General features: G+C 35.9%; 1 protein-coding gene and 1 long non-coding RNA gene across 7 annotated transcripts in view; both read right to left on the reverse strand.

Moving 5' to 3' along the window:
• The window catches only part of AKAP6 (A-kinase anchoring protein 6), a 280,671-nt gene that overhangs the window by 137,543 nt on the left and 117,035 nt on the right, over window positions 1–26,093 (reverse strand). For 4 of the 6 annotated variants that reach the window (XM_057428431.1, XM_057428427.1, XM_057428426.1 and 1 more), the window contains 2 exons: window positions 15,410–15,507; window positions 14,024–14,192 (listed from right to left, as the gene is read on the reverse strand). In XM_057428431.1, the coding sequence (XP_057284414.1) occupies window positions 14,024–14,192; window positions 15,410–15,507 (267 nt within the window). The remainder of the gene's footprint in view (window positions 1–14,023; window positions 14,193–15,409; window positions 15,508–26,093) is intronic. The other 2 variants (XM_057428430.1, XM_057428429.1) reach the window with 2 other exon arrangements.
• Window positions 1,647–3,952, reverse strand: LOC130609451 (uncharacterized). The gene is made up of 4 exons (XR_008974783.1): window positions 3,848–3,952; window positions 3,682–3,712; window positions 2,945–3,073; window positions 1,647–2,271 (listed from the first exon to the last, which is right to left on the reverse strand). It is a non-coding gene; the product is annotated as an uncharacterized LOC130609451 (long non-coding RNA).

Here is a 26,093-nt window from a genome sequence, read left to right on the forward strand (position 1 = left end):
AACAGCATGTGGACAAAAGGAGGAAAAATAAAAATGAATTAAGAAAAGAAAGATTCTGGGGCAAAAAGGAGATGAAAGGAAAAAGTGAATGAAAGAACAAATAAAGAAAAGCAAGGACAGTAAAGGAGACAAATTAAATTTGGGTGGATAGAATTCATTTTCATAAAGAAGGAAATCTTTTGGCAAAGTCCTGGAAACACTAAATGTTGAAAGATCTTTGTTGCTGTAGGAGTGTGAGAATTACTGGTTCAGTGAGTTCAACACGAGCCTGGAAGACAAAACTCCATTTTAATTCCAGCTAGCCTAATGACTGCCTATAACTGTGGGGAAGGCTCTTCACCCATCTGCCTCAGTTTCTTTCTCTGTAAAATTTAAAAAATACTTTTTTTCAAAAAGCTTTCTGAAGTTTTATGTATGCTGTGTTCAAAACCGCCAGGCACTAGTAGCTACTAATAGCATTAACAATGTCCTTTTCCTCATATATTTCTTAAAGGTGTTAGGCAGGTTGTTTTGATTTCAGGTTTTTAATAGAAGATTCATGAAGCAACCTTCCAATTCAAATGCTCATGTTGAAGTATTGCAAGCATTTTACACAAATTTAGTTAGAAATCACTTTTTTTTTTCCTGAAAGAAATCTTGCCTAATCATTTTAATAGAGCAAGCATATTCTAATCAGTTTATTTTTGAATGTTCTGATCACAGTTGTTCCCTCTTGCTCCTCAACATATGATAGGAGTTATACTCAGATTGTGGAACAAAAGTGATGTGATGATTTCTCATAGAAATACATATATGAGTGTTGAAATACAAATATGAGCGATGAATCTCATAGAAATACCACTGTGCTATACTTAGAAATAAGATGATAAAAGTCAGATACTTAAAATCTGCATGACACTGTTATACTTACTTATTCTATGTGAGGGTATTTTGGCACAAAATACATGAAAAGAAATCCATATAATGCCTTAGTCCAGTGGAAAAGAATGTCCTAAATGAGTCCTTTGCTCATTTAAAAGCAGTAAATATCTTTTTAATGTCCTGGATAAATTCCCATCTGCTCTCTTTCCTTAGAAAAAGGCCTTGAATACTGAAGGGGGCAGGGAGAGTAATACATTTTCCTATTGCCAACACTACTGCTATTTAGAAGACAACACAGGAGACATTTCTTCAAATTATTTTTCTACTCTAATATGCTGTCTCCTAAAACCCCAGCTTTTTTCATAGTATATCTGTTATGTTGATTGAGGTTTCTTCTGTAATGGATCTTACTTTACTGAGTGAGGGGACAACAGAGCACAACAGGGAGAAGACCTGCAAAGCAAACTGCCTGTGACATAAGGCCTATCTCAAAGGGGTTAAACTAGATTTTTTTCTTAATGAGAAGACTGTAGGAAAGTGTAATATTCTATTCAGTTATAGAAAATACTACAGATTGGATTGCTGTATATAGAACCTTGTCAAGTACACCGTTTACTACAGTGGAAGAAAACAGAGCAAGAAGTATTATTTTTTTTTTATTATTTGTATAAAATATATTGTTCTTCCAGGCTGTAGTGAAATAGTTGCTATTTAATTGCAGAGAAATCCTAAGAAGGTTACAGCAGTGAAACATTAAAATTCTAAGGGCAACTAATAACATTAAAACTTTATAGCCCCAGATAGAATAATTTAGACAAAAACAACATGAACATATGTTTTGTGTAATAATAACAAACATTTATAGCTGTCAAGAGAGAAAAACACAGGTTTATGCACACCTTAATGGCGTGCATGGGTGAGCATGAGTATATTTAAAACATAATATATTACAAAATTGACAGCAGGCATGACTCTTCTGGGTACTATGTTAAATCAATGAATAAATTACCAAAAGTGTGTTGTGGCTGTTTGGATGTGTAATTGAGCTTAACGTATGTAGTGTTATTTCAAAAGAAACTGTTCAAGGAGTTTCTACACCAATCCACTATGCATCTTTACTAAGCTGTTTACAAATAACAATAAATGAAACTGTCTCACAATAGGAAGGAAGTTTAGTTATATGCATTACATAAATGGGAAAAAAGTTAATTTTAATATGTTTTTTAAGAATTAAAAACAAACTTATTGTAATATTGCTAGGATTTACTGAATTGGAAATCAACATCTTTCCAGGTTCAGTTTTAGATTTATTTTAATTACCTGATACTCTACGAACAAAAGTCTTTGTAGCAATACATGTCAGGAATAAGTCCACTGAAATAAATATGGATGCTTCATAGGGTGTCTGTCCTAAAGAATAAGAATCAAGGCCCAAATGAACAAACTAGCAAAACATGAACATATATTCCATTTATTTCCTTAATACCTTTCCTGTCCAACAGATAAACAACCTATTTTTAAAACTTTTTATTAGATTCAAAATCTATGAAAGTAAATTTTAAACCTTATTGTTGTTTACCAATTAATAACAAAAATAACACGTTTGCAAAATAACCCATTAATTGTCATATCCAGAAATAAGCCGGGCATATACTTCCATCCCTTGTTTCAGGGCTGTTTCATCTTACTACACCCAAAATTTGTAAAATGATCCTATTTTTTTGCATTCCTCTTTATATTTTGCTGTTCTAGTAGTACTTGGTTATCATACAATGCTCTAAACTCTTGCACCTCAAATCTAACATGGGAAAGGCAGCCAGTGAAAGTTAATACTTAACACCCTTGCAGTATCCAGGAAAATTTGCCAAACAAACAGCAAGGACGGAAAAGACAAGCTGACCTCAATTCCTTTCCCCACTTCCTCTGAACTGAAATGATGGTCCTAGAATGTAAGCAATAACAAATGCACCATTCTAGACTTCTGTTGCGTGTCATACCTTTAAATCATGGTATTTCAGAACACATAGTGCCAAACTCTAAAGTCAATCTGAACTTTTTCCCTTGCAATTTTCTCCTTTCTCACCCCTTTTCTCCATTTCATAAGGGATGATGTGACCTGTCAGCATCAACTATACTTGTGGTGTTCTTAAAGCTCATAAACTCAAGGATTAAAGCATTCTGAGGTAAATGTTGGCTCTTTTCTATAACGTGACTGCAAAGAGGAAAAAGAGGATGAAGAAATAAAGTGTACATGCCCAGATGAGCTATTTTTTCTCTCTGGCCTGATGATGGTTCATAAAGCTTGCTATGGGGCAATTATAAAAGAATACGGCTTACCACCTGTCTCCTGGTCAGAAATCCCATTTTACATTTAAAGCCATCTTAGGTTAACTGTCATTAATGTTTAGAGCTGTCCATGGGATGTGACTAAGTGCACTACTGCCACCGATATTTTTCTGCGCTTACTTCCAGGTGCTTAAGGAACAAGTCCAAATTTCTAAATGCAATACAGTCCCTACTGTAACTGCCATATTAGTTACACTACCCTAGGTAAGTATAACTATCAATAAATTAGGATAATCTGAAATATTATAGGAAAGGCTTAATCAAAAGCCCTGGCAAAATACTTAAAACACACACACACAAAAAAAAAAACAAACCCTATCCACGAACTGCTAGGCCTGACATACAAACTTGCATGTGATTTTAGGGTGTTTTCATATCTAAGTCTATGTTTCATCAAATACTCTACTGAAAACATTATTTGGGGCTTTTTTTCATAATGAAAATACATCTAAAGTCAGGTTGTACAACGCTCACCAGTGTATTCTGTTCCCTTCTCATAGATTACCTTAAAAATATAGCAAAATCTGTAACACAATTCTGGACCTGAAGCTTAAATGTAGCGAAGAGTACTATGCAAGAACAAGTAAGATTTAAAATGAAGGATGTCCAAGTAGAATTTTTCTTTCAAACATTGTTTTACCCGACTTCCCTTTTGGGACCACCCCAGTGAAGAATAGCTGTTTTAAGTACACAACTGAGACTAGAGCTGAAAGTTTCTATAGATTAAACTATAGCTAGATGATGTTCCAAGTCTAAAACAGGAACTGAATTAAAAAAAAAAAAAAAAAAAAAGAAAATGTTATCCAATCACACTGAATATAAAAGTAATTAAAATACTTTAAAATGAATTAAAACATGCAGAAGATAAAATTTACCTTTATCTAACAGTATCTTTGTTCATATCTATGTTCCTTTTGTTCCCTATTACATATTTAATCACTCTTGGAGATCAACCATAACAGCAAAAACTCAAACACTGAACTGATAATTAAACACAGTAATATTTATAAGATGTTTATTCTGTAGATATGAACACTTAATTTAATGCACAAATGCAATGAAAGTAAAATTGCTTTTTAAAGATCAGAGGAGTGCTATGCCAGTCATTTTTCAATTGAATAAAGCAGTAATATTTTGTTTTCAGAGCAGTAATATAATTTTAATAAAATGACAAAGAAAATGCTATTTACAGAAGCAATAACCTTCAGTAATGACAATTGCCAATAGCATACATACTAAGCTACCACTTTTAAAGTACAGGATTTTTAGAGGCCTATATCAAAAGGGAAAACCTAGCTTTTAAAATATTTAAAAAAAAAAAACACCAACACACTAAAGCCTGCACTACCAGAGGTAATCAGGATGAAAAGCAGGAGGTGATACTGCATTGCTACTATCAGAGCTAGAAAAAGAAAAATAGTCTAGTGAAGAAACCGGAAAACGACTTTACAAGCCAGACCTCTAGCTCTTATGCCACATTAACTGAACAATCAAAAATATTTACCATTATGATGACTGGTAAAAAACAAATGGGTAGAACACACACTCAAACTTTATTGTTGGAGCTGACCAGCACCAATTTTGTCTGCAAATCAGCTACGATGTCTATACAGCACTAGCTTTCAGCCCTCCTGCACTTTCACCTGGGTCTGACCAGGCAGTGAAGCTTGTGAGAAGTGCCTCCCCCCCCACACCAGTATTTTGTTTTAGTTGTGATCCTGATGAAATCCTGAACTGTTTTAAAGAGTAACAGATGGAATGGAAGGTGAGGAATCAGGAATAAGAAACAAGGAAGGAAAGTTAACTGAAAAGATATGAATTTAAAATAATTTGCTTCGTTAGTGATCACTAACTATAAAGCCAAAAACAAACTTGTTCCACCAAGACATTTTCAGTCAGCTAGGATTCCTTCATTTCACTTGCTTATTTATGGATTTATTTTAGTGTGTTCCACCAACTTCTAAATTGAAACTCAAGAACTAAATAAAGAAAAAAGCTCTGTTTCTCCTGTGGCTGTAAAAACTTGAATGGGCACACAGGATTCTGAGCCCACACAGCAAAGGAGTACCTTTGACCAGCTATCCTAGAGTGAGAGAAGTTCAATTTTCACTAAAATGAATCTGGGTATTTATACGTGCATGTTACTAAAATCTTATTTCTCTGGAAGTCTGAGAATCTTGTGAAACAACAGGCAGACATGAATGAGAAAAGCCTTACGCTAATATTCACTGCTGAAGATACATTCTATCAGAAATAACAGAACAAAACTACATCAGTATGGTTGTATAGAGAAAGCAGAATGAACAGATTGGCAAAATAGAAAATTAAGGTGTTTGAGTGGTTAATATTCAGTTTTAAGTCACTGTCGTGGTTTAAACCCAGTCAGGTAGCTCGTTAACTCACTCCCCCCCCTTCTTTCCCTCCCCCTGCTCCTGGAGGGACGGAGAGGAGGGTCAAAAAGAATGCAACTCCCACGGGTTGAGATAAGAACAGTTTAGTAACTAAGGTATAACACAAATCACTACTGCTACCACCAATGATAATAATGATAAAGGAAATAACAAGGGAAGAGAATATAACACCTCACCACCAACCGACCGATAACTCGCCCCCCCAGCCCGACCAAGCACCGACCGATACCTCCTCCAACCCTGCAGTCTCCCAGCCCTTCCGGCTAACTCCCAGTTACATCCTGGGCATGACGTGCTGTGGTATGGAATACCTCTTTGGTCAGTTTGGGTCAGGTGTCCTGTCTCTGCTTCCTCCTGGCTTCCCCTCCTCCCTGGCAGAGCATGAGGCTCACAAAGTCCTTGGTCAAACCAAAACATCGCTATCAGTTCTGTTCCCAGGCCGAAAGTCAAAACACTGCACTGCACCAGCTACCAAGAAGGAGAAACATGACTGCTACTGCTGAACCCAGGACAGTCACTTAAGATAAACGTGTCCATATGAACACATGCACAAATACACTTGTGTTTCTGTATTTTCAAATACAGGCCAAACTCAGCTGGGAGTTTTTCCTAAATAAAGCTTGTCAGAGTCAGTCCAGTTATGCATGTGAAGTTACAATAGCCTAACATACTTTCAGAGTTTTAGATAATAGTGTTCAAAGATTCAAATAGCACTATGATAAAATTTGCCCCTTGGGCATATGCCAGTTTAAATATCTGTTCTCACCATGTTCTCAGCCTGCGCTTGTGGAGTGATTTAGATTTAAAACATCTTTCAAACTGAACCTGATCTATGTTTTAATAGAAAGTAAATTTCCTTATTCTTAGAGTAAAAAATTCGTAATTTTTTTGCAAACTTTTTAAACATATCTGTTGCTATTAACAGTGATGGTTGTATAAGAGCCAATAGTTGCCAAAAGTAATCAATATACAGTATCTAGAAATAACAAGGTGTAAAAATTACAGAAGCATTTTATAAATACCACAGATACCTTGGAGTCCTCCTTCACACTTTCAATTAGAATAAGACTTCTGATATTGGTTTAAAAATGCAGCTGTATCTTATAACCAGATTGAATATTATGCTTAACAAGAGATGCAATTTAGCTCCAAAAATATGCTTTAGCTCTCTACACTTTATACTTGATAGTGAGCTTAATAAACCAAAGATACTTTAAGATTCAATGGGAAAAAATAGGGGCTCTGCAACCATTTTAGAAATTTGGCTTGTTAAAGATTATTAAAATTATTTTAGCTACCATGAAAACAATACTGTCATACAGAATTTGAAACAAATATGTAAGGAAGTTGATGGATAGATAAGTAAACAATCTCTGGGGGCTAAAATGGGATGCAGGACTGCTCAACAATGACTTCAGGGACATAATTGCATTAAAAATTAGAAAAATATTTAGTTAAATTGGGATATAGAGAAGTTTTAAGAGGGCTCATGTAACATGAAAAAAGAGGTTTAGGATGGAGCTCATATTCACTTGTCTTCTATTGAAGGCCAAATACTGCCTGCTTAGCTTCATTCTTTTCTCTGTGAAGGGAGGTCCTGAATTAAACACAAAATTGTTTCTCCTGCTCACTAAAAGGCACACAAGGCACACAACTAACAAGTCAGCAGAAACAGCTTCCAGCAAATAGCAGTGAAACTACCATGCAGAAGCTGACTGCACATCCAACAGCCCTAAATCTTTTGGGGGCACCTCTGATGTTTTGTTTTCAATCATTCAAAGAAAAAAAAATCTACAACTATTTAAACAAAAGAAATATTTTCAAAATCTGCATCAGAAAGGTACTAAAGGTACCAAAAATCTGTTTTCTTTCCAGCTACACTAAAATTCTCATGTAAAATTTTCCAACTAATTCTCAGTCTACCATACTTTCATGAAAGATTTTTCTGCCCAGTTGCTATAATCACATCTTTGATACCCTTCAGCAGAGCTCATTTATCTGAATTTCTTGTCTTAAGACTCACTATAAGTCAGCCACATTGAATTTTACATATCCAGTCTGTCCTATTACCGAGGCCAGCTTCTGCTACTACACTTACTTTAAAACACTTTTCTGTTTCCTTTCTTTTGTCCATTCTAATACGGTGTGTAAAATGATGTTTTCACCTCTCAAATCCTTCTTGAAGATAACATTGTAACTTTTTGTTACAATGACGGTTAGGTCTGTGCAAATTCTAGGTGATGTCTGTAACACTAAAAATACATCACTTACAAAGCAAGGTATTAAAAACTAGCAAACTGAGGAACCTGAAGTGCCTAGTTGCGCTTAAAGACACAGATATTCCTTCCTCTTGCTTCTTTTTTAGGTTCTTTTCATTGTTGTATCAACATGGCTTGTTTTGATTAGCTTGTAAATTCTCACTAGATATTTCCAATCCTATATTTGGATAACAACTAATATAAAAATAACTCAGTTGTGTTTCACATACTCCAGTAAAAACTCTAAAAGAGAGGCTTATTCCTTGCAAAACCAAACTTGTCTACTGATTTACAGAAGGATTTTGTAAATACCACCACCCTTTCTATCTACTTGATCAACGTATCTTTGGTTCAAACCCTCACCATAGAAGCTGACAGATCAATACTGTAGTGTCACATACTAAAATACCTAAAGCCAAGTAAAATAATAACTGTAGAAGCATTTTTTCCTGGTAGAGCAGCATCAACAGCATTGCTTGTACTTAAAAGTGAGATCACAAGTATCTTTAGTTTAGACTTCCAAGTTCCAAAAGATTCAGAATTGAAATGTCACATGAATGATTTTAAACTGTTCAGCTGTTAGGCACAATTCTACTATTTATGTACAGACAGCATTTTAAATATTCAATGATTTAAGATTATGCCTCAATGGCAACATAGCAGAACCTTCTGTTCCAATTACAGGAAATCACTTCCCCTGTTACCATCTTTTGAAGTAGCGAATGGTGAGCCACAGACTTGCTGTAATACTTTTCAGCACTGAAATACTTTCTGAGGTATTATAAGGTGCTTTATTAATCAGTGAAAAGTAGTAAATATTTAACTGTGCCCAAGACTATCCAGTTGTTCTGAAGAGAAGATACTAATAAGTTCAGCTCAAACTGCAAAGAATTAAGGTGGCAGATGGTAATTACTAATAATGGAAATAAGCCTGGTTAGAGGTGGTTGAAACTGTGTGATCTATAAGGTGTTGCAATCACCGCATAAAACTCTCTTGTGTCTAGATGGGAATGTTCCTCATTATAAACACATCAGACAAAAAAAAAAATACTTCTTCTAAAGCATAAATAGCGACTTTCCTTGTACATTTATTTTCCAAGGAAAGACTTGATATAGCCGTGAGATAACCATAGACCAGAAGAGCATGTGTATCACCAGATGAAGTACCCTTTCCATATATCTATGCAATGTCAGAGATGGAAGTCTGAGTTCCATTTCATCATCTTTCAAATTGTTACTGATGAAGTAATAGCTATTTAGTTAACATTTTGTTCCACAACGTTAAAAACATGAGGCACAAGACTGCATACATCTGATCCTGAGTTTGCGCATGTGAAAGACAGAGAGAGGCTGCAAGTTAAATTGATTCAGTTTAAGGTGTGAAGTTTTAAAAGTCCCCTGTAACTTAACTCCAGCAACACAAATAAAACAATCCTTCTAGCATATGCTATTCCTGCCCTTTCAGTAGAAGCAACTAACTCAATGAGAAGAGAACAAAGGCCAGTAACTCATACTATTTGACAACTTCAAACCACTGACCACTATGACAACATATGTAGCTCCTCAGTTGCATACACTCAAACCTAGAAAGCCAGTTTCCAAAGTGGTTATGTAAGTAAAACTAATAGATTCTGAAATCATGCTCTGTTGAGAATATTTCAGACTGTCCCAATAATAGACTTTCCCTGTTTTTAAATAATGGAAGATATCAGAAAAAATACCAGTGTGCTGGCTTTAATATTACAGTACATGCATCATACTGATGCCTGCAGATTAGAAATCTAGGGCTGATAAAAGACACTGAGAAAAAGCAGAATATCTGCTCACAAATGTTATATTTCTCTGCACTGATCACAAAGATGCCAAACCACTTCATTTGTACATTCTTTTTGTATCAAAGAATTAATCTAAATGTTGTAGTCATAGAAGTGTGATTGAATGGCCAGGACAAGCTACAAGCCTGAAGTAATACAGAAAGGACTTTTACTATTCTCTAACATTTTCCCTGTTGTCTTGTCCATTTCTCAAATTTATCCTCATATTAAAACACAGAGCAGGACATAATTGTTTGGACTGCAGTGTTTAGGCCACCCACTATGTCTGAGATGAGTGCAACCATAAAACTCTCAAGGAGAATTTCCAGAATCCCAAACTGGTAGATACTAAACAACTTAACCAAGTTTTAGGTTTTCTTCCTGAAAATCACCTTTCTGTATATTGAACACTGTTTACTTAGGATGGCTGTAAAAACTCTGAAATTATGTGCAACTGAGTAGATGATGATCCTGGAAATGTGGGATGCTTAATTACATATCAAGAGGAAATCACACTGGTTTTCTTTTTTAATTTATACAAGGTTTAGTGTTTAACCACTTCAAACTCTGTTATCCTACTATTTCTGTGATTTTAGGTTAACTTTATTGAACATATTTTTACCTCTTTTTCTAATATTCTTCAAATACTTACTGCTTTTACCATTAACCCACTGATAGACAAATCCACTAGAGAGCTAAAATAATCTTTCTGAGTGCTTTTTACCTGAGACAACTAAGTCAGATTTCACTGTTATAAACATTAGGCCAAATGCCTTAACCAGTTTCATGCTTATTTCTCTGAAGCTGGGATGAGAAGTAGAAATGTTTCGCAGTAATACACCAATTATTATGGAAAGGAACATGTCCAGAAGCACAGGAATACTTATTTATTTCTGGAGTACACCATTATTCTCTTAACCTACCAGCCTTTATGTTTTGATCATAGAACACCAGGTTGAAATGTACATCAAGGATCGTCTGGTCTGACCTTTCTTGGCAAAACCACAGTCTAGAGAAGATGGCTCAGCACCCTGTACAGCTGAATCTTGAAAGTATTCAGTGTTGGGAAATCCACCACTTCCCTGGGGAGATTATTTCAATGGTTGATTGATCACATTGTCAAAAATTTTCCTGTTGTGTACAACTGGAATCTCCCCAGGAGTAACTTGTACCCATCACCCCTTTGCGCTTTCCACATGACTCCTTGTAATCCTTGTAAAAAGGGAGTTTCCATCTTCTACATAGCCACATTTTAAATACTGATGTTATGCTCTGAAATGTTACCAAAAAAAAAAAAAAAACAAAAAAAAGAAACCCAAACCAACCAAACAAACAAAAAAAAACCAAACCAAAAAATAACCCTAACAAAGCACCCAAAATTTAATTCAAATATTTACCTGCAGAACAGAACTATCCAGATTCAAACTGTAGTCATAAACTAATTGTCCAAATGCATACTGGGAGTAGAACTTACAACTGACCCTAACAATACTATTTAATTCAATTTTCTATGAAGAATATCTGCTATGGGCAAATGCTATTAAAGATGTGTATACTTTCCAAGGACATTAGTTACACTATTGACTTACAATCTCCTCAGACAGAAATGAACTTTTCCACAAAACTGTAACTTAAATAGACCAGGCAGTAACACTAGATAAGAAAGTACATCATGTTATTTTTCAACACCACGCTACTGTTTATTGAAAGCAAGACTGTTCCAGTAGGCCTCCCCTGATGGACAAGAAGTGGCCCAATTAATTAAGAGATCAGTTATAAAAAAAGTGTTCTCATACATCTCCAGAAAGTGAAAAACCACAGGATATACACATATATGCCAGATTTCCTCAAATTTTCCAGATATTTAGAATATTACTTACTAATTCCACCAGGAAAAAAAACCCTACTGTTAGCTAAGCATCTTAAGAGTCTCAGATGTATTTCATGTCATGTTTATTACTCATAATGTTAGATCAGTACTTGTTGGTGTGTGTCATGGCAATTTTGAGATTTTTTTTAAAAGTACTTATCAATGGGATAAGAAGGCAAAACCTTACGTCCTGCAATTTAATCTGAATACAGTCATCATTTGTTTATTTATTAAAAAAACAGAATAGTTCTAGTAAATACTTGAAGAGATCTCAGTGTTTTTGTAAATTTGTACAGAGAATGCAACACATTAGAAGAGTTTATGCATCAGAAATATTTAAAACCCTTTAAGCCTCCGGTAGCAATCACTATAAACCACTAGGAAACTTACACACAAGAAAATGAAAAATTTTGTAAGCATAATCTGGATTCTTGAATACAAATACTGACAATGTATTTCTACAGTGCAGAATGTTCTTCTCTCCCACTCTCCATTGTTTGCATAAAAGATGCCAAAGCAGTATGATAACATGTTTAATAAATCCTAAGGGAAAAGTTTCCTAGGGTCTTTGAAATTCCTCCTCTTCCTATTTCTTTACAGATTTCTGACACCAACATTATTCCTGCAGCTTCTTGAAGGCAAAAAGAAAAATACCCTCTAGATATAATCTTTAGAATTCCTATTATACTTCTCAAGTTCCTTTTGGCTTTTGAAATAAATGCAAAATGAAATCTACAGTTATGCTGTCAACTGTATTTTAATTTTAGTTAATCTTTGATCATGAAGTAGATGGTATTTGAATTATAGAGGTATGTGATTTAATACATGAAATTGAAATAACCTGAAAATACTTCTTGTTTGGTCTTTATTTTTTTGTATATACTTTTGTTTTTAAAGGTAGGCTCAAAAAAAAAAAAAAAGAGACATTGCTTCAGGTTCCCCTCTAAGATAAAAAGCACGGGGGAATGAGTTACCACATATCTATGTGAAAAATTTACTGCAACATAAACCATGCCTCTATTTCTCCCCTTTCAAGCAAATATTTAAATATAACTATTTCAAGGTAGGGATTTCACAATTTCCATAGCAAAATCAAGCTGGATTATACAACTTTTTTTGTGATAATTTTGACTACGAAGTTAGACTTTGGCCATGGATGAATCAAGCTTTTCAGAGATATAAGGTCATATTAACTTTGAGCTAGTCTGTTTTACTTTAATAGACCTAACTATGAAATTAAGTGTTGCTCCCTTGCCTAATTCCTAAACTAAGAGCTATGTGACACAGGACCACTTTCTACCATGCGAGTGAGGAGGAATATAATTTCAATTTGTGTCTTCGTCACAAATGTCTTTTCCCGTATTTCTGTTTTACTGTTATCCTTGGCTCCTCCTCCACCATCCATAAGATCATTCTTGCTATGTAGAATTATGGTGAGAAAACACCAGAGCATTTCATGTCATCCTAAGAGTCACTGTGCAAACTACTCTCTAGGAAGCTCTATCCATGTGAAGAACGGTCTAGCATCAGAATCTGAAAATGTACTTAGCACAGCTATCCCTGTTATTTATAGAAATAGCAACCATGAATTTTTCTATAAATTTCAACCTGCTGCATGCCAAGATATTAGGAGCTATTGGATTGCTCTGCTGCATATTCTTTGCATTGGAAGAATCAACACTTTCCAATGCAATCTCTCCCAACCACCTTCGATTACTAATGATTGTAAGAAAGGTCACGAACCATATGCTAGAAGTTTCTATTGTGTGTAATGCCCATACACTGCTTGGACCAATTTGAAAAAGCATGTTTTGTGTTAAAAATGCTGTTACAAATATAAAGTTTGGCAACTGGCAAGTACAATAATCCTCTTTAAGAATTAAGATTCACAAAATTATGATAGGTGTCAATACCTTATTCTTAAAGTACTTGTTGTATTCAACACATGAAGAACTTAGAGCAAAAAGATTTGTGAAAAGGCATATGACCTTCTTCCCACTGCAATGGCCATCCCCTAATTAAGCAATGCATCTGATAGTCATTAACAGGAATGAGATAATGAATCACTTTCTCTCTTCTTTGTTAATTTGCTGTAACCAAGCGGCTAATGGATGTCAGAGCTGAGTGATTGCACTGATTATAGTGATTTATAGTCACAACAAAACAATTTAAAACCATTCTGATTATTCATGTTAAAGATGCTTTATGTTTTGTTTACTAAATGTTTTATGTTCCCCCTCATGACCCTCTATACAAAACGAGACAGGTCTTCCTGGAAAACTTGAAAGTTCTAAGATTTTTTTCATTGTTTCAGAGTAAAGCATTTCATTTTGTTTATGAAAAAAAAAAAAAAGTTTACCCAGTGGAAATAAAAAGCCTTAGGGTGGAAAGAAAACTTCAGTGGTGCCTAGTTCAAAAGAAGACGGAAATAAGAGGAAATAAGGCAAACTTCAAGCCACTTACCTTAGGGCTCCCAGTCCCTTCCTCATTCTCTGCAGATACATCAGTAGCCAGTATCTCTGCTTTGATGATATCCAGAGCCCTAAGAATCCAGCTGTGTTGCCTTTTGATTTGCCTCTGTAGTTCCTTCCATTGACTTGCAATCATCTGCAGCATGTCCTTCAGTCCTTCTCCAAAATGAAGGAGAAACAATGTAAAGGCTGTAAACTTAACTGCATCTTTAAATGTTTATTCTTTAAAGAACAAAAGCAATAAGAATTCCAATGTATTTTCTCAGCAATAAATCCAAGCATTACTATAGTTCGTACAGCAAAATAATGCTATAAGGTCCAAACATGTCTTTTAGCCATCTTGGTAAATTTTGATTATATTCCAAAAGAGGAAAATACCACACAAACTGTGATTTCGATGCAATAGGGAACGCTAAGTTAATCTTAACCTCTAATATCTAGTCTTTATCTCAAAACATTTCATAATCTTCCAAAAACATTTTTCTTACCTCCAAATCCTGGAAATATTTTCTGTAGTTGACACATTACTATTTCTAAGAATATAATGATATGCACCACCATTCTCTGCTATGGCTTCTACATCTTTTTGGAACTATACACAGAAGTCACTCCCTTTAGCTTTCACATTACACAGATCTATCTGATGCGGTGAAACAATAGAGGCACAATGTATAACATGATCAGAGAACAGTAGACCAAAGAGTAACTTCAACCTCGATGAAAACTATGCTAAATAGGCCAAAATTGAAATGGTATTCCGTAGCAATATAGGCTGATTAAAACTATTATCATACATGTCACACAAACACCTAACAATATAGGTGGTAGTGGGGATAAAGGAAAATAAGTATCTCTCTTCCCCTCGTCTCAATTTAAGGCCTCTGCAGAAAAAGACAAGCCTAACCAAAGGAAAAAGGTATTTGTAATTTTAATCTATTCTTCATAAATATATTAAAATCAATGTCAGAATTAGTTTAAATGGCAAAATAAAGCTTTACCAGTGCAATTACCCATTCAGAGTAAGTAAATATATATATATATCTGAATTCCTAATTCATTATCTTAATGTTATTTCCATAGCACCTACATCATAGAATGTGTCAGTGTGATGTTTTCAATGATGTGATTTCAACTGAAGCTCAGCTGAGCAGCAAGACCAAAATAAAATGAACAGACTATTTGCAGGCAGTATTTCATTTTATAAGTATCACTGCATTGTATGCAGTATATGAAACATTTATAAATCTTGAAGGTCAATCTGATAATGTAAATATTAATAATACATAAGGAAGTGAATATATGCAGTAATTTACAGCAATGCTTCTTCATTCTTTAATAGGCTGGAGACATAAAGACTTGCAATATTTCAGAGGATTTACCTGATTTGTGAGATACAATAAGCTCAAGAAGTTGACGTCCTTCTTCTACGACTGCTTCTTTTAAAGCACAGTGGCTATCTACATTCAACTTAAAACTCTGCGGAAAACAAAAAAAGGAGGGGGGGGAGAAAGAGAAAAAACTCAGTATCAGACATTGGAGAGGCAGTTATCATCAAACACACGTACAAAATTACTTGCTGCTTTTTATCAAGAACCACATCCCCATTTACCCAATAGCCAAACTCATTTGCAATACTAAAAGCTATTGATATTTTGGATCTGGGCTCAAAATGTTTCCATTAGATCAGCAAAGTGCATCTGTGTTGAAACAGCTGACAAATCTAGAAATTCATTAGGTTTTATGAAAAGTCACAACCCGTAGGCTATATCTGGAGTAACAGTGTTCTATAAAATACACTAAATTTATGCCACCACATGAGCTCTGGTTTTTTCAGATTTCTTTGAAATGTTGGTGATAGCACTATTTATGAAACCATAAAAAAATTACAGCATTGAATATATTGGCCTTATGTGCACTCATACAAATCTATTAATATTGTGTTTCTGAGTTAACCCTCATATCTGTTTTCAAAGAACAAATCAGACTGCTTTAGATCTCTGCATTCTTAATTTGCAAAGCAACTGGTTTTCCTCCTTTTTTCACTATTTTTACTAGTCTACAAAGGACCTCTGCTTTAAAACTGATTAAAATATTTTGTTTCTTTTTCAGTTTATTGTTTATATTTACAAAATGCATTAAAATCTAGTAATAAAGATAGGAACTGGAAACATGATCTACTATATGTTATGCCATTGCATACACCACTGATGCCTTGGATAAACTTGTGAAATTTTACACTTGAGCGTAAGGAAGAGAAACAAAATAGAAGAAAGGGGTACTTGCTGTATTTAATCATAAGTCATGTGCAGCCCTGAACACACACGCAACTCTTACCCTCTTTGAAAAATCTACAGAATGAATGAAAACAATATTTGACCACTTCGAATAAGCGTTTTGCCTTCCCTTGGGAATGAGTTAACTGGCAGAGATGAAAGGAGACTTTGCAAGTGCACATTTGGGGCTTCTGGTTTTTATAAAACTTATTTATACTTCCCCAAATACTAGTGACCGTGCTAGTACTGAAGTAGCAGACACCACAAAATATTCAAAACCCCTCATTTCTTAGGGAAGCGAATATTTTCTGTCTTTCCTAACTGCTGTAGTGAGGCTGATTGGCATAGCAGAAAATAATATTGCCAGAACTGTAACAAAATGATGTTCTTTTACTGTATTTGTCATGGTTGAAAGAGGCATGTTGCTCAGACAGACTTAACAGTCTTTCAGGCAGCAATGTACCTGACAGTGACAGAATATTTTTGAGAATTCTCCATTCAAATAAAAGGCATTAAACAGAAACTTTGCTACCTTCAGCATTTTGTCTAGCCAATTTTCCTTGTATGGGCACCTGAAAATATTGGTTTGTACCAGCTAACAAATGGGTCAGCCAAGAGAAGTTAAAAAGGAAAAAGGATGCCTAGTTTATATCTGGCCCTTACTTAAATCTAGAGTTTTATGACCCCAAATCTAGAAGCTCTTTTTCTTTCATAACAGCATGTCTGAACAAGCACTGACAATATTTAATTTACTGTTTACTTAAAACAGGCTTGTACTGAATAGTTTGTAATCATGCACTTCCCAGGAAATGCACTAAGCGTGTGCCTTACACAGCAAAAGAGAACGTAAAGGACCTGAGAGTAGGTTGTGTAATTTCACATAATTGAAGTTGAGTATAGATGCAGCTGGATGTGGCAGTGTCTTGAGATGATATGGATGTGTTTGATAGGAAAATTGGAAAAGATGAGGTATTCTTCTTCATTAGTAAAAAGAAAAGATTCATTTAACATAACGCACCAGATACTACAATACAGCTTGATTTTCAGGTGCACCTATTAACCAGTAATAATGTTAAACTGAAGAAGCAAAATATGATGAATAAAGATGGGGCCAAACTTTTGGATTTTGACTAGCAATATTCTCCTTGTGCAAAATTCTGATTTTATGGATAAATTATGCAAGGTACAAAGACTGTGAACATACATGAAATTTCGCAGAAATAGACTCTTATTAGTACATAGGCACCATGTCATAGTTTAACTCCAGCCAGCAACTAAATACTACACAGCCACTTGCTCACTCCCCTCTGGTGGTTTGCAGAGAGAACTGGAAAAGGGAAAAAAACTCATGGGTTGATATAAAGGCAGTTAAATAAGGAAAGCAAAGCTGCACATGCAAGTAAAGCAAAACAAGCAGTTCCAATTCCCATTTGGCAGGCAGGTGTCAGCCATCTCCAGGAAAGCAGAGCTCCATCATGCCTAACCATTACTTGGGAAGACAAATGGCATCACTCCAAATATCTCTCCCTTCTTCCCCGAGCTTCATATGAGCGTGACACCATATGGTATGGGATACCCCTTTGGTCAGATGGGGTCAGCTGTCGCTGCTGTGTCCCCTCCTAACTTCTTGTGCACCCTCAGCCTACTGCTGGTGGGGTGACAGAAAAGGTCCTGATTCTGTGTAACCACTGCTCAGCAATAACTAAAACATCACTGAACTATCAATACTTCACAAATCCAAACCACAGCCCTATATTAGCTACTATGAAGAAAATTAACTCTATACTGTAGAAGCTCCATGGGGGAAAAAGCAGCACCTCCCGATCTATACTGGGCTATGAACACACTAAAAATGAAACAACGTTTCCAGCCGATAATAATCTCTCCCTCTTAGCTTATTTGTCTGGACAACGGGGGATGATAAAAATATTTGAAAAAAAAAAATTATTTTAAGTTCCCCATAGGATTTTTTTTATGGCTGTAGATACTTGAGTTCAGGAAACTTCTGTTGTGTGGGTATCCTGCGGTATGTGCATATCGAGCTCTGATATGCAATCTTTCACTGTTTTGCAAACTGCTGCTCTTGGCAAATCCTTGTAATTTGGTAAAACACAATGTGGGTCTTGACCTATTCATATCTGCACTAAGGATAGTCAGCTATTAAATATTGTTGTTTCCAGAGGCACACAGACTTGGTATAAGCATGCCCTTTTTTTAAGTCATGATGGGTCCAACTAATTACTTCCAGTGTACTTTGTGTCTCTGACACACAAATAAGCAACTAGGTATCACATACACATAAATATAGGTTAGTTTAAATGACACAGCAGTTTACACCTATTGCCAGATTAAGATACTGTATTAAAAGAAATATTTTCATTTTCTCAGTCAATCATACTATTACTATGTGTAGTGTATGGGTTGCCCCAGGCACCTAATTTTTCTCAGGTTCATTTTTGATGTGTTTAAATACCTTTGAGAAAAATATCACTGTTTCCAGGGCACTTACTTTTTAGAGCAATGGTACAAAATATTGAAATTATTTAAGTGATCTATGATTTCAAGTCTGAAAGAGAATTAAAATTTCCTAATAGTCACTTGAATTTCTATATTTAGTCACACTTGAATTTTGACTAAGAATGTATCACTTATAACACTCACTGTGACAGATACAATTCAGTTTTGAAGTTTAGAGTAATGGGAACAGTTTCTGGTACAAAAGAAAGGGGATTCATTGACTGAGAATCTGGAAAGATAACCAAATTCCCACAAGTATCATCAGCAATGTGTGTTTTGATAGAGGCACAGGTTCAACACACAGTAAAATCCCAAGACAATGATGGAACAAACGTGTGTTATTTATTAATCTATGCAACATACCAATAATCTCCAAGAAAAAAAAAAAAGTTGAAAAATGTCATTTAAAATTTCTTTTCAATTTACTATTTTTTTTTTAGTTTAGTTTTACATTCCATTTGTCTAAAAGGGAATATGATTTAAAGCAGTTCCTGAAAATTTATTCTTACATTCTTAATATACAGTAATTTTTGCAACTGTATTGTTCATGGCACAGTTACCTCCCAATAGCTTGCTATAAAAAAATACCAAGATATTAAGTAACTGAATTCAACTTATGGTTACGGAAAGATAGGGGGTTTTTTTGCTCTTTTTTTTTTTTTTTTTCTGGAGGACTTCTGACCACACAGAAAAATTCTGTTTGGTCACTGCCTAGTATTTACGTGCACGAGTTAATAACCTAATGATCCATGTAATACTGTAGTGGTATTTTCATACTCCTGAACACTACCTACCAATGCCATTTAGTAAATCAAGAAAATAACTACCATGTATGCTGCCTTTATATTAACATGGAAATGGTAATACATATTTAGCATTCTAATGACATAATACTAAATACCTAATTAATTGGTCAATGGTGATATAAAATGGATATTAATATGCAATTTGTACATGAAAGAAGATCTTCTATGAAATAGTGCATTTCACACGTTATGTTTACAAATATAAAATTATTTGACTTTTTAACAATTGGGAAATATCTTATTTATGAAAGCCTCACATTTTTCATTGGGGATATAAAGCCTACTTAATATTAGAAATCACTATGATATTTTTTCCTGGGAATTAAATGTTATATATGAAATGGATCAAGTCAATTTGAAGTTCAAGTTCAGGTCAGAACCTGAATTTGAAGTTCAGGTTCAAGTCAATTCTCTGTTCAGGTTACCATAAAACTTAAATGACTATAAAGAATTTTTTATTTGATTCTTTGCTTTTAATCTGTATTTTTATCTGAATGACACTCCACCTGTTAAACAGAATGTAAGCACTATGTAACTGCTTGTTGCAGTTCCAGAGTTAAGGTTAATTTTTGCCACAATGGCAGGGAATCTACCTTTATTTTTTAGGGACCACATGGTGAATCATCCTCTGAAGCTGCAGCACTCACTAAGGGTCTTTTTCTTCTCTCCTTAAGACTGAGAACATACCCTCCCTATAACAATGATGGCCAAATTATTAACCCTGGTCCCAAATAATTAACCAGGTTCATGTGCAGAATTAAGAAACGGAAAAAAAAAATAACCACAGGAGATGCAAAGAAAAACATTTAGCAATCAAGACTTCCATTCATGCCTTAAATTTTCTATATTTCTGATGAAATCTTGGTTATTTCAAACTCTAAAACACATAGAGCAATTGCATTACTTCTAGTACTTAAAGTGTGAATGATATTATGCCTCTGAGAGACATAGCGCAGAACTCATGGGAGTGCACCATAGCTCTTGGCAGGTAAGTAAAAGAAATATAGTTTAAATGGTGCTGAAAGTGTGCTTGTTTGTCCCTTGACATCCTAGCATTATATTAGTGATTTCTAATCTCAGAATTTTTTTAAAATATATTTAATTTTACTTTCAAAACTAAATTACAGACTAGATCTATATTGATTATACCGGCACACTAAAATTTCAGGCAACATCTTATATTTTAATCAACACAAAAATTAAAATTCGCAGAGTTCTTCCATAAGCATTAATAAAATAAACATTAATTTATAAACATTACTTTCAAATCAAATTTTTAAAGGTGTTTCTAAAGTTGTTGCAATGATAAATTAATGTAAAGGGCATGACTAAGTTATCATTCAAAAAGTAATTATTCTGCAATTGCTATAAAGCTTCTAAGTCAGAACTTATGTGAAATACTTTTTCACTGAAATTTCCTGATCAAGTTAGTTCAAAAGTTGGTTTAAACACAACGGCAGTTTGATTTCATTGTATTATTATAGGCACTGAATCCCCTGCATGTAAACAATTTCTTCTACAGGCCAGGCACAAGATGGACCCAGAGGAATACCTAATTTTCACTGCTCAAACTTACAGTACCTGTGTTTTGGGATACCTCAGCAACCAAGAATTTTACAGTTTTGGGTGGTGAGACTTGAACAGGGGATACATTTTTAATACTGCCAAATCACACACACAGTATGCTAGAGATTGGAAGGGACCTCAAAAGATCATCTAGTCCAATCCCCCTGCCGGAGCAGGAACACCTAGATAATGTTACACAGGAATGTGTCCAGGCGGGTTTTGAATGTCTCCAGGGAAGGAGACTCCACAACCTCCCTGGGCAGCCTGTTCCAGTGTTCTGTCACCCTCACTGAGAAGAAGTTTCTTCTCAAGTTTAAGTGGAACCTCTTGTGTTCCAGTTTGTACACATTACCCCTTGTCCTATCATTGTTTGCCACTGAGTAGAGCCTGGCTCCATCCTCGTGACACTCCCCCTTTATATATTTATATACACTAATAAGGTCACCCCTCAGTCTCCTCTTCTTCAAACTATAGAGACCCAGCTCCCTCAGTCTTTCCTCATAAGGGAGATGCTCCACTCCCTTAATCATCTTCGTTGCCCTGCGCTGGACTCTCTCCATCAGGTCCCTGTCCTTCTTGAACTGAGGGGCCCAGAACTGGACACAATATTCCAGATGCGGTCTCACCAGGGCAGAGTAGAGGGGAAGGAGAACCTCTCTCGACCTACTAACCACCCTCCTTCTAATACACCCCAGGATGCCATTGGCCTTCTTGGCCACAAGGGCACAGTGTTGGCTCATGGTCATCCTGTCGTCCACTAGGAGCCCCAGGTCCCTCTCCCCTACACTGCTCTCTAACAGGTCGTTCCCCAACCTATACTGGAACCTGGGGTTGTTCCTGCCCAGACGCAGAACTCTACACTTTCCCTTGTCATATTTCATCAAGTCATTGCCTGCCCAGCTCTCCAGCCTGTCCAGGTCTCGCTGGATGGCAGCACAGCCTTCTGGCGTGTCAGCCACTCCTCCCAGCTTAGTGTGAATTCAAACAAACAAATTAAAAATACCTTAAAAAAAAGACAAAAAAAAAAAAAAAGCATAACCAAAACCGAACAGAGCAATATAATTGTTCTTGAGACACAGATCAAACTTGTTTATACATTATATTTCCATACACTTAGATCAAAAGACTTCAAAATCCTCATAAGTGATAGCGTTTAGATTTTGGACATTAAATTTCCCCTTCTCTTTCAGCAGAAGAAGCAGAGCTACCTTAGGATGACATCCCAATGTGCTTTGCCACTGGTTTAATGCCTCCACTGTCCAGAAATAGCTGAAGCTCTCAGAAGTAGAAAAGCTGGGACAGCCTTCTGTGGACCTAGTTAACAGCTAATAAGTTACAGGCAGGCCCAGCAGTGTTAACTTTAATTATAAACCTTCCTATACACATCTCTGTAAATTTCAGGTGGTTAGCAAGGAGAAGGAGTCCTGGGAAGGTTTGGTACAAAAAAAAAAAAAAAGGAAAGAAAAAAAATAAAAACCCCAACAAAATAAATGCAATATCCTTATTTTTTTTTTCTTCACAGCTGAACAAAGTACCTACACAAGGTTAGGCATCTAGAAATTTGGAAGACGGGTTTAGAAAAAATTAGGACTCTTAACAGTATTCAAGCCATTCAGTCTCTGGGAAAGTTATTATTACTGGTTATCCTACAGGCTTGCACAGAATAAACCTCCTGAGTGGTAGTAGCTGGTAGCAACAGTATGGGAGGGCAGTAAATGGACTTCACTAAAAACACACTTCCTTCACTAAAGTGGACTTCACTAAAAACACACTTCCTTCACTAAAAACACACATAGTGATAACAGATCTCCATCACCACAGGTCTCCTAATTCTGTGATGCTGGGAGTACAAACATAGTCCATTCCTCCTCTTTGCAAAGAAGAGATGTGTGTCAGCTCTTCATTGCATGACATTATGGGAAAAGACTGCAGATCAAGTGTAGTATTTCTGTATTGGTCAGGACACCAGTATTGTAATTAGTAGTATTTATACTTGAATTTTCTCTTATAGATGTGATTTTTCTCGTATTTAGCCACAAAAAAAAAGAAAACAAAAAAAAAGTCATTGAAATTCAAAAGAACCACCCAAACACCCCATACACAGCGTACGGTTTTTTGGAACCATACACTCTCTGGTTCCAAACTATAACACAGGTACATCCAAATGTATTCAATGACAGCAGCATTTTCCTTTGATTTTTCTCAGGCATTTGCCTCAAGAAACAGAAAAACTTACACAGAGGTTATTGGATTTACAGATTTTTAAAACTGAATAATAGTCTCACCTGACAATATACATGCATTCCCTTTATTTAAGGTTGATATCTTACTACCTATTAAGTCCTTTTACTTGCCTGTGTCATTTGAAATCTACCGAGTTTACTATCATAGAATCTTAGAATACTTAGGGTTGGAAAGGACCTTAAGATCATCAAGTTCCAACCCACCTGCCATGGGCAGGGACACCTCCCAGTGAACCACGTCACCCAAGGCTTTGTCCAAACTGGCCTTGAACACCACCAGCGATGGAATATTCACAACTTCCTTGGGCAACCCATTCCAGTGCCTCACCACCCTCACAGTAAAGAACTTCTTCCTTATATCCAATCTAAACTTCCCCTGTTTAAGTTTGAACCCATTACCCCTTGTCCTGTCACTACAGTCCTTAATGAAGAGTGCATCACCAGCATTCTTATAGCACCCCCTTCAGATACTGGAAGGCTGCTTCTCTTCATGCAGCTTCTCAGGGCTGAGCAGCCCCAACTTTCTCAGCCTATCTTCATACGGGAGGTGCTCCAGTCCCCTCAGCCTATCTTCATACGGGAGGTGCTCCAGTCCCCTGATCATGCTCATGGCCCTCCTCTGGACTTGTTCCAACAGTTTCATGTCCTTTTTATGTTGAGGACACCAGAACTGCACACAACACTTCAAGTGAGGTCTCACGAGAGCAGAGGGGCAGGATCACCTCCTTCAACCTGCTGGTCACACTTCTTTTGATGCAGACCAGAATATGGTTGGTTTCTGGGCTGCGAGCACACACTGAAGCTGGCTCATGTTCATTTTCTCATCAACCAACACCTCCAAGTCCTTCTCCTCAGAGCTGATCTGAATCTCTTCTCTGCCCAACCTGTAGGTGTGCCTGGGATTGCTCCAACCCAGATGTAGAGAACCCATGACCAAAATACCTTCAAGAAAACAGCATAAAATTCAGAAATTCAAACTAACCATAGGCTAAACAGATTCAAACCAGAGTCCTTAGAGCAGGAAGAAATTAGTTCACTTATGGTGCTCAGACTCTTTAGCACAATCATACCGCATATACAGTTGTGTATTTTGAGGAAAAAATCAAAACTGGCTGCCATACACATTGGAAATGCCATATAGCAAATGCACAATACAGAACATGGACATTTCAAAGGCTTTAATACCTTTAATAAAATTAGTGTTACAACCACTACCACAAACGCAGCCAGTATATTAGCCCACGGCACGTGTATTTAACCTTAGTTTCAACAAGAACAGGTATTTAATACTTGTCTAAAATGACATTTTTCAGAAAATTAGATTTTCCAGGGAGATAAGAATGATATTTTTTTCCAGACATAGCAGACTTGCTACAAACAGACAATCAGTTATCATGAGATATCGCAGAAGTATCATTACTTCACCAATTTCTTAAAAGTTAAAATACAATCTATTTTCTGTATGAAAGCATTTGCTGTTTGCAGCTAAGAAAGTGCTGAGCCATGATGTGTCCAGAAATATTTACACTGGACAAAAGAAAATTCTTATTTCATTTCTCTTTAGATAATAAAACTCTCAAAACTCCTATAACTTATGAAGAATTTGATTTTGGAAAAGAGATGACATCTAAACTTTCTCTACAGAAGAGAAGTAAATGCTAGTGTAAATCATTTTGTATAATTTGTTTTGAAATACTAGTGATACTTGCTGTATGATATTTTTAATGCTGTTGCATGTAAAGTAAATATGGTGACTGGGAAGGTTAATGGAATGATTCTGGGCTAAAACGCACCTAAATGTGACATAATACTTGCGACTAAATTGAGGTAAAAATTACAGACAGGGACCACAAAATTTATTAGGAAAGAAAAACCAAGAAATCCTGATTCATGCAAATGATCATTTAGCTTATTCAAACAACACTTTGTACTGAAATGACTAGCAACTTGTACCATCTACAGAACAATCTTTGCTATTCTACTTTCAACTAAACAGAACATACACTTTTACCTAAAAAAAAAAAAAACAGACAAATAACCATGGTGTGAACAATTAATTATTTTCAAGGAAGCCATCCTCCTCCATTCTTTCAAAAAATTACAAACAATTCCTCTTTGCTCTATCTGGAGAAACAGAAAACCAGCAGCTGAAATCTTTTCTAAGGTTATCTTATATATCCACAGTTGCAATAAGACTAAAGTGAAATATTGAAAACAGCCCTGCTGAGAAGGACTTGGAGGTACTGGTGAATGAAAAGCTGGGCATGAGCCAGCAATGTGCATGCAGCCCTGAAAGCCAACTAACTGCACCCTAGGCTGCATGAAAAGAAGCATGGCCATCAGGTCAAGGGATTTGGTTCTCCATCTTTTTTCTGCTCTGGTGAGACCCCACTTAGAGGATGTCCAGCTCTGAAGTCCTCAGTACAGAAAGACATGGACCTGTTGGAGAGGATCCAGAGGGATGGAGCACCTCTGAGGAAAAGCTAAGAGTTGGGATTGTTCAGCCTGGAGAAGAGCAGACTCTGGGGAGGCCCTATTGTGGCCTTTCAGTACCTAAAGGGGACTTATAAGGGAGGTGGGCTCAGACTTTTTTAGAAGGGCCTGATACAGTAAGACAAGGGGTAATGGTTTTAAGCTAAAAGAAGGCAAATTCAGAC

Source organism: Pezoporus wallicus, unplaced genomic scaffold, assembly GCF_028554395.1.
Source record: "Pezoporus wallicus isolate ANWC-B61680 ecotype Strahan unplaced genomic scaffold, APGP_CSIRO_Pwel_v1 contig_3486, whole genome shotgun sequence".
In the NCBI taxonomy this organism is placed as follows: domain Eukaryota; kingdom Metazoa; phylum Chordata; class Aves; order Psittaciformes; family Psittacidae; genus Pezoporus; species Pezoporus wallicus.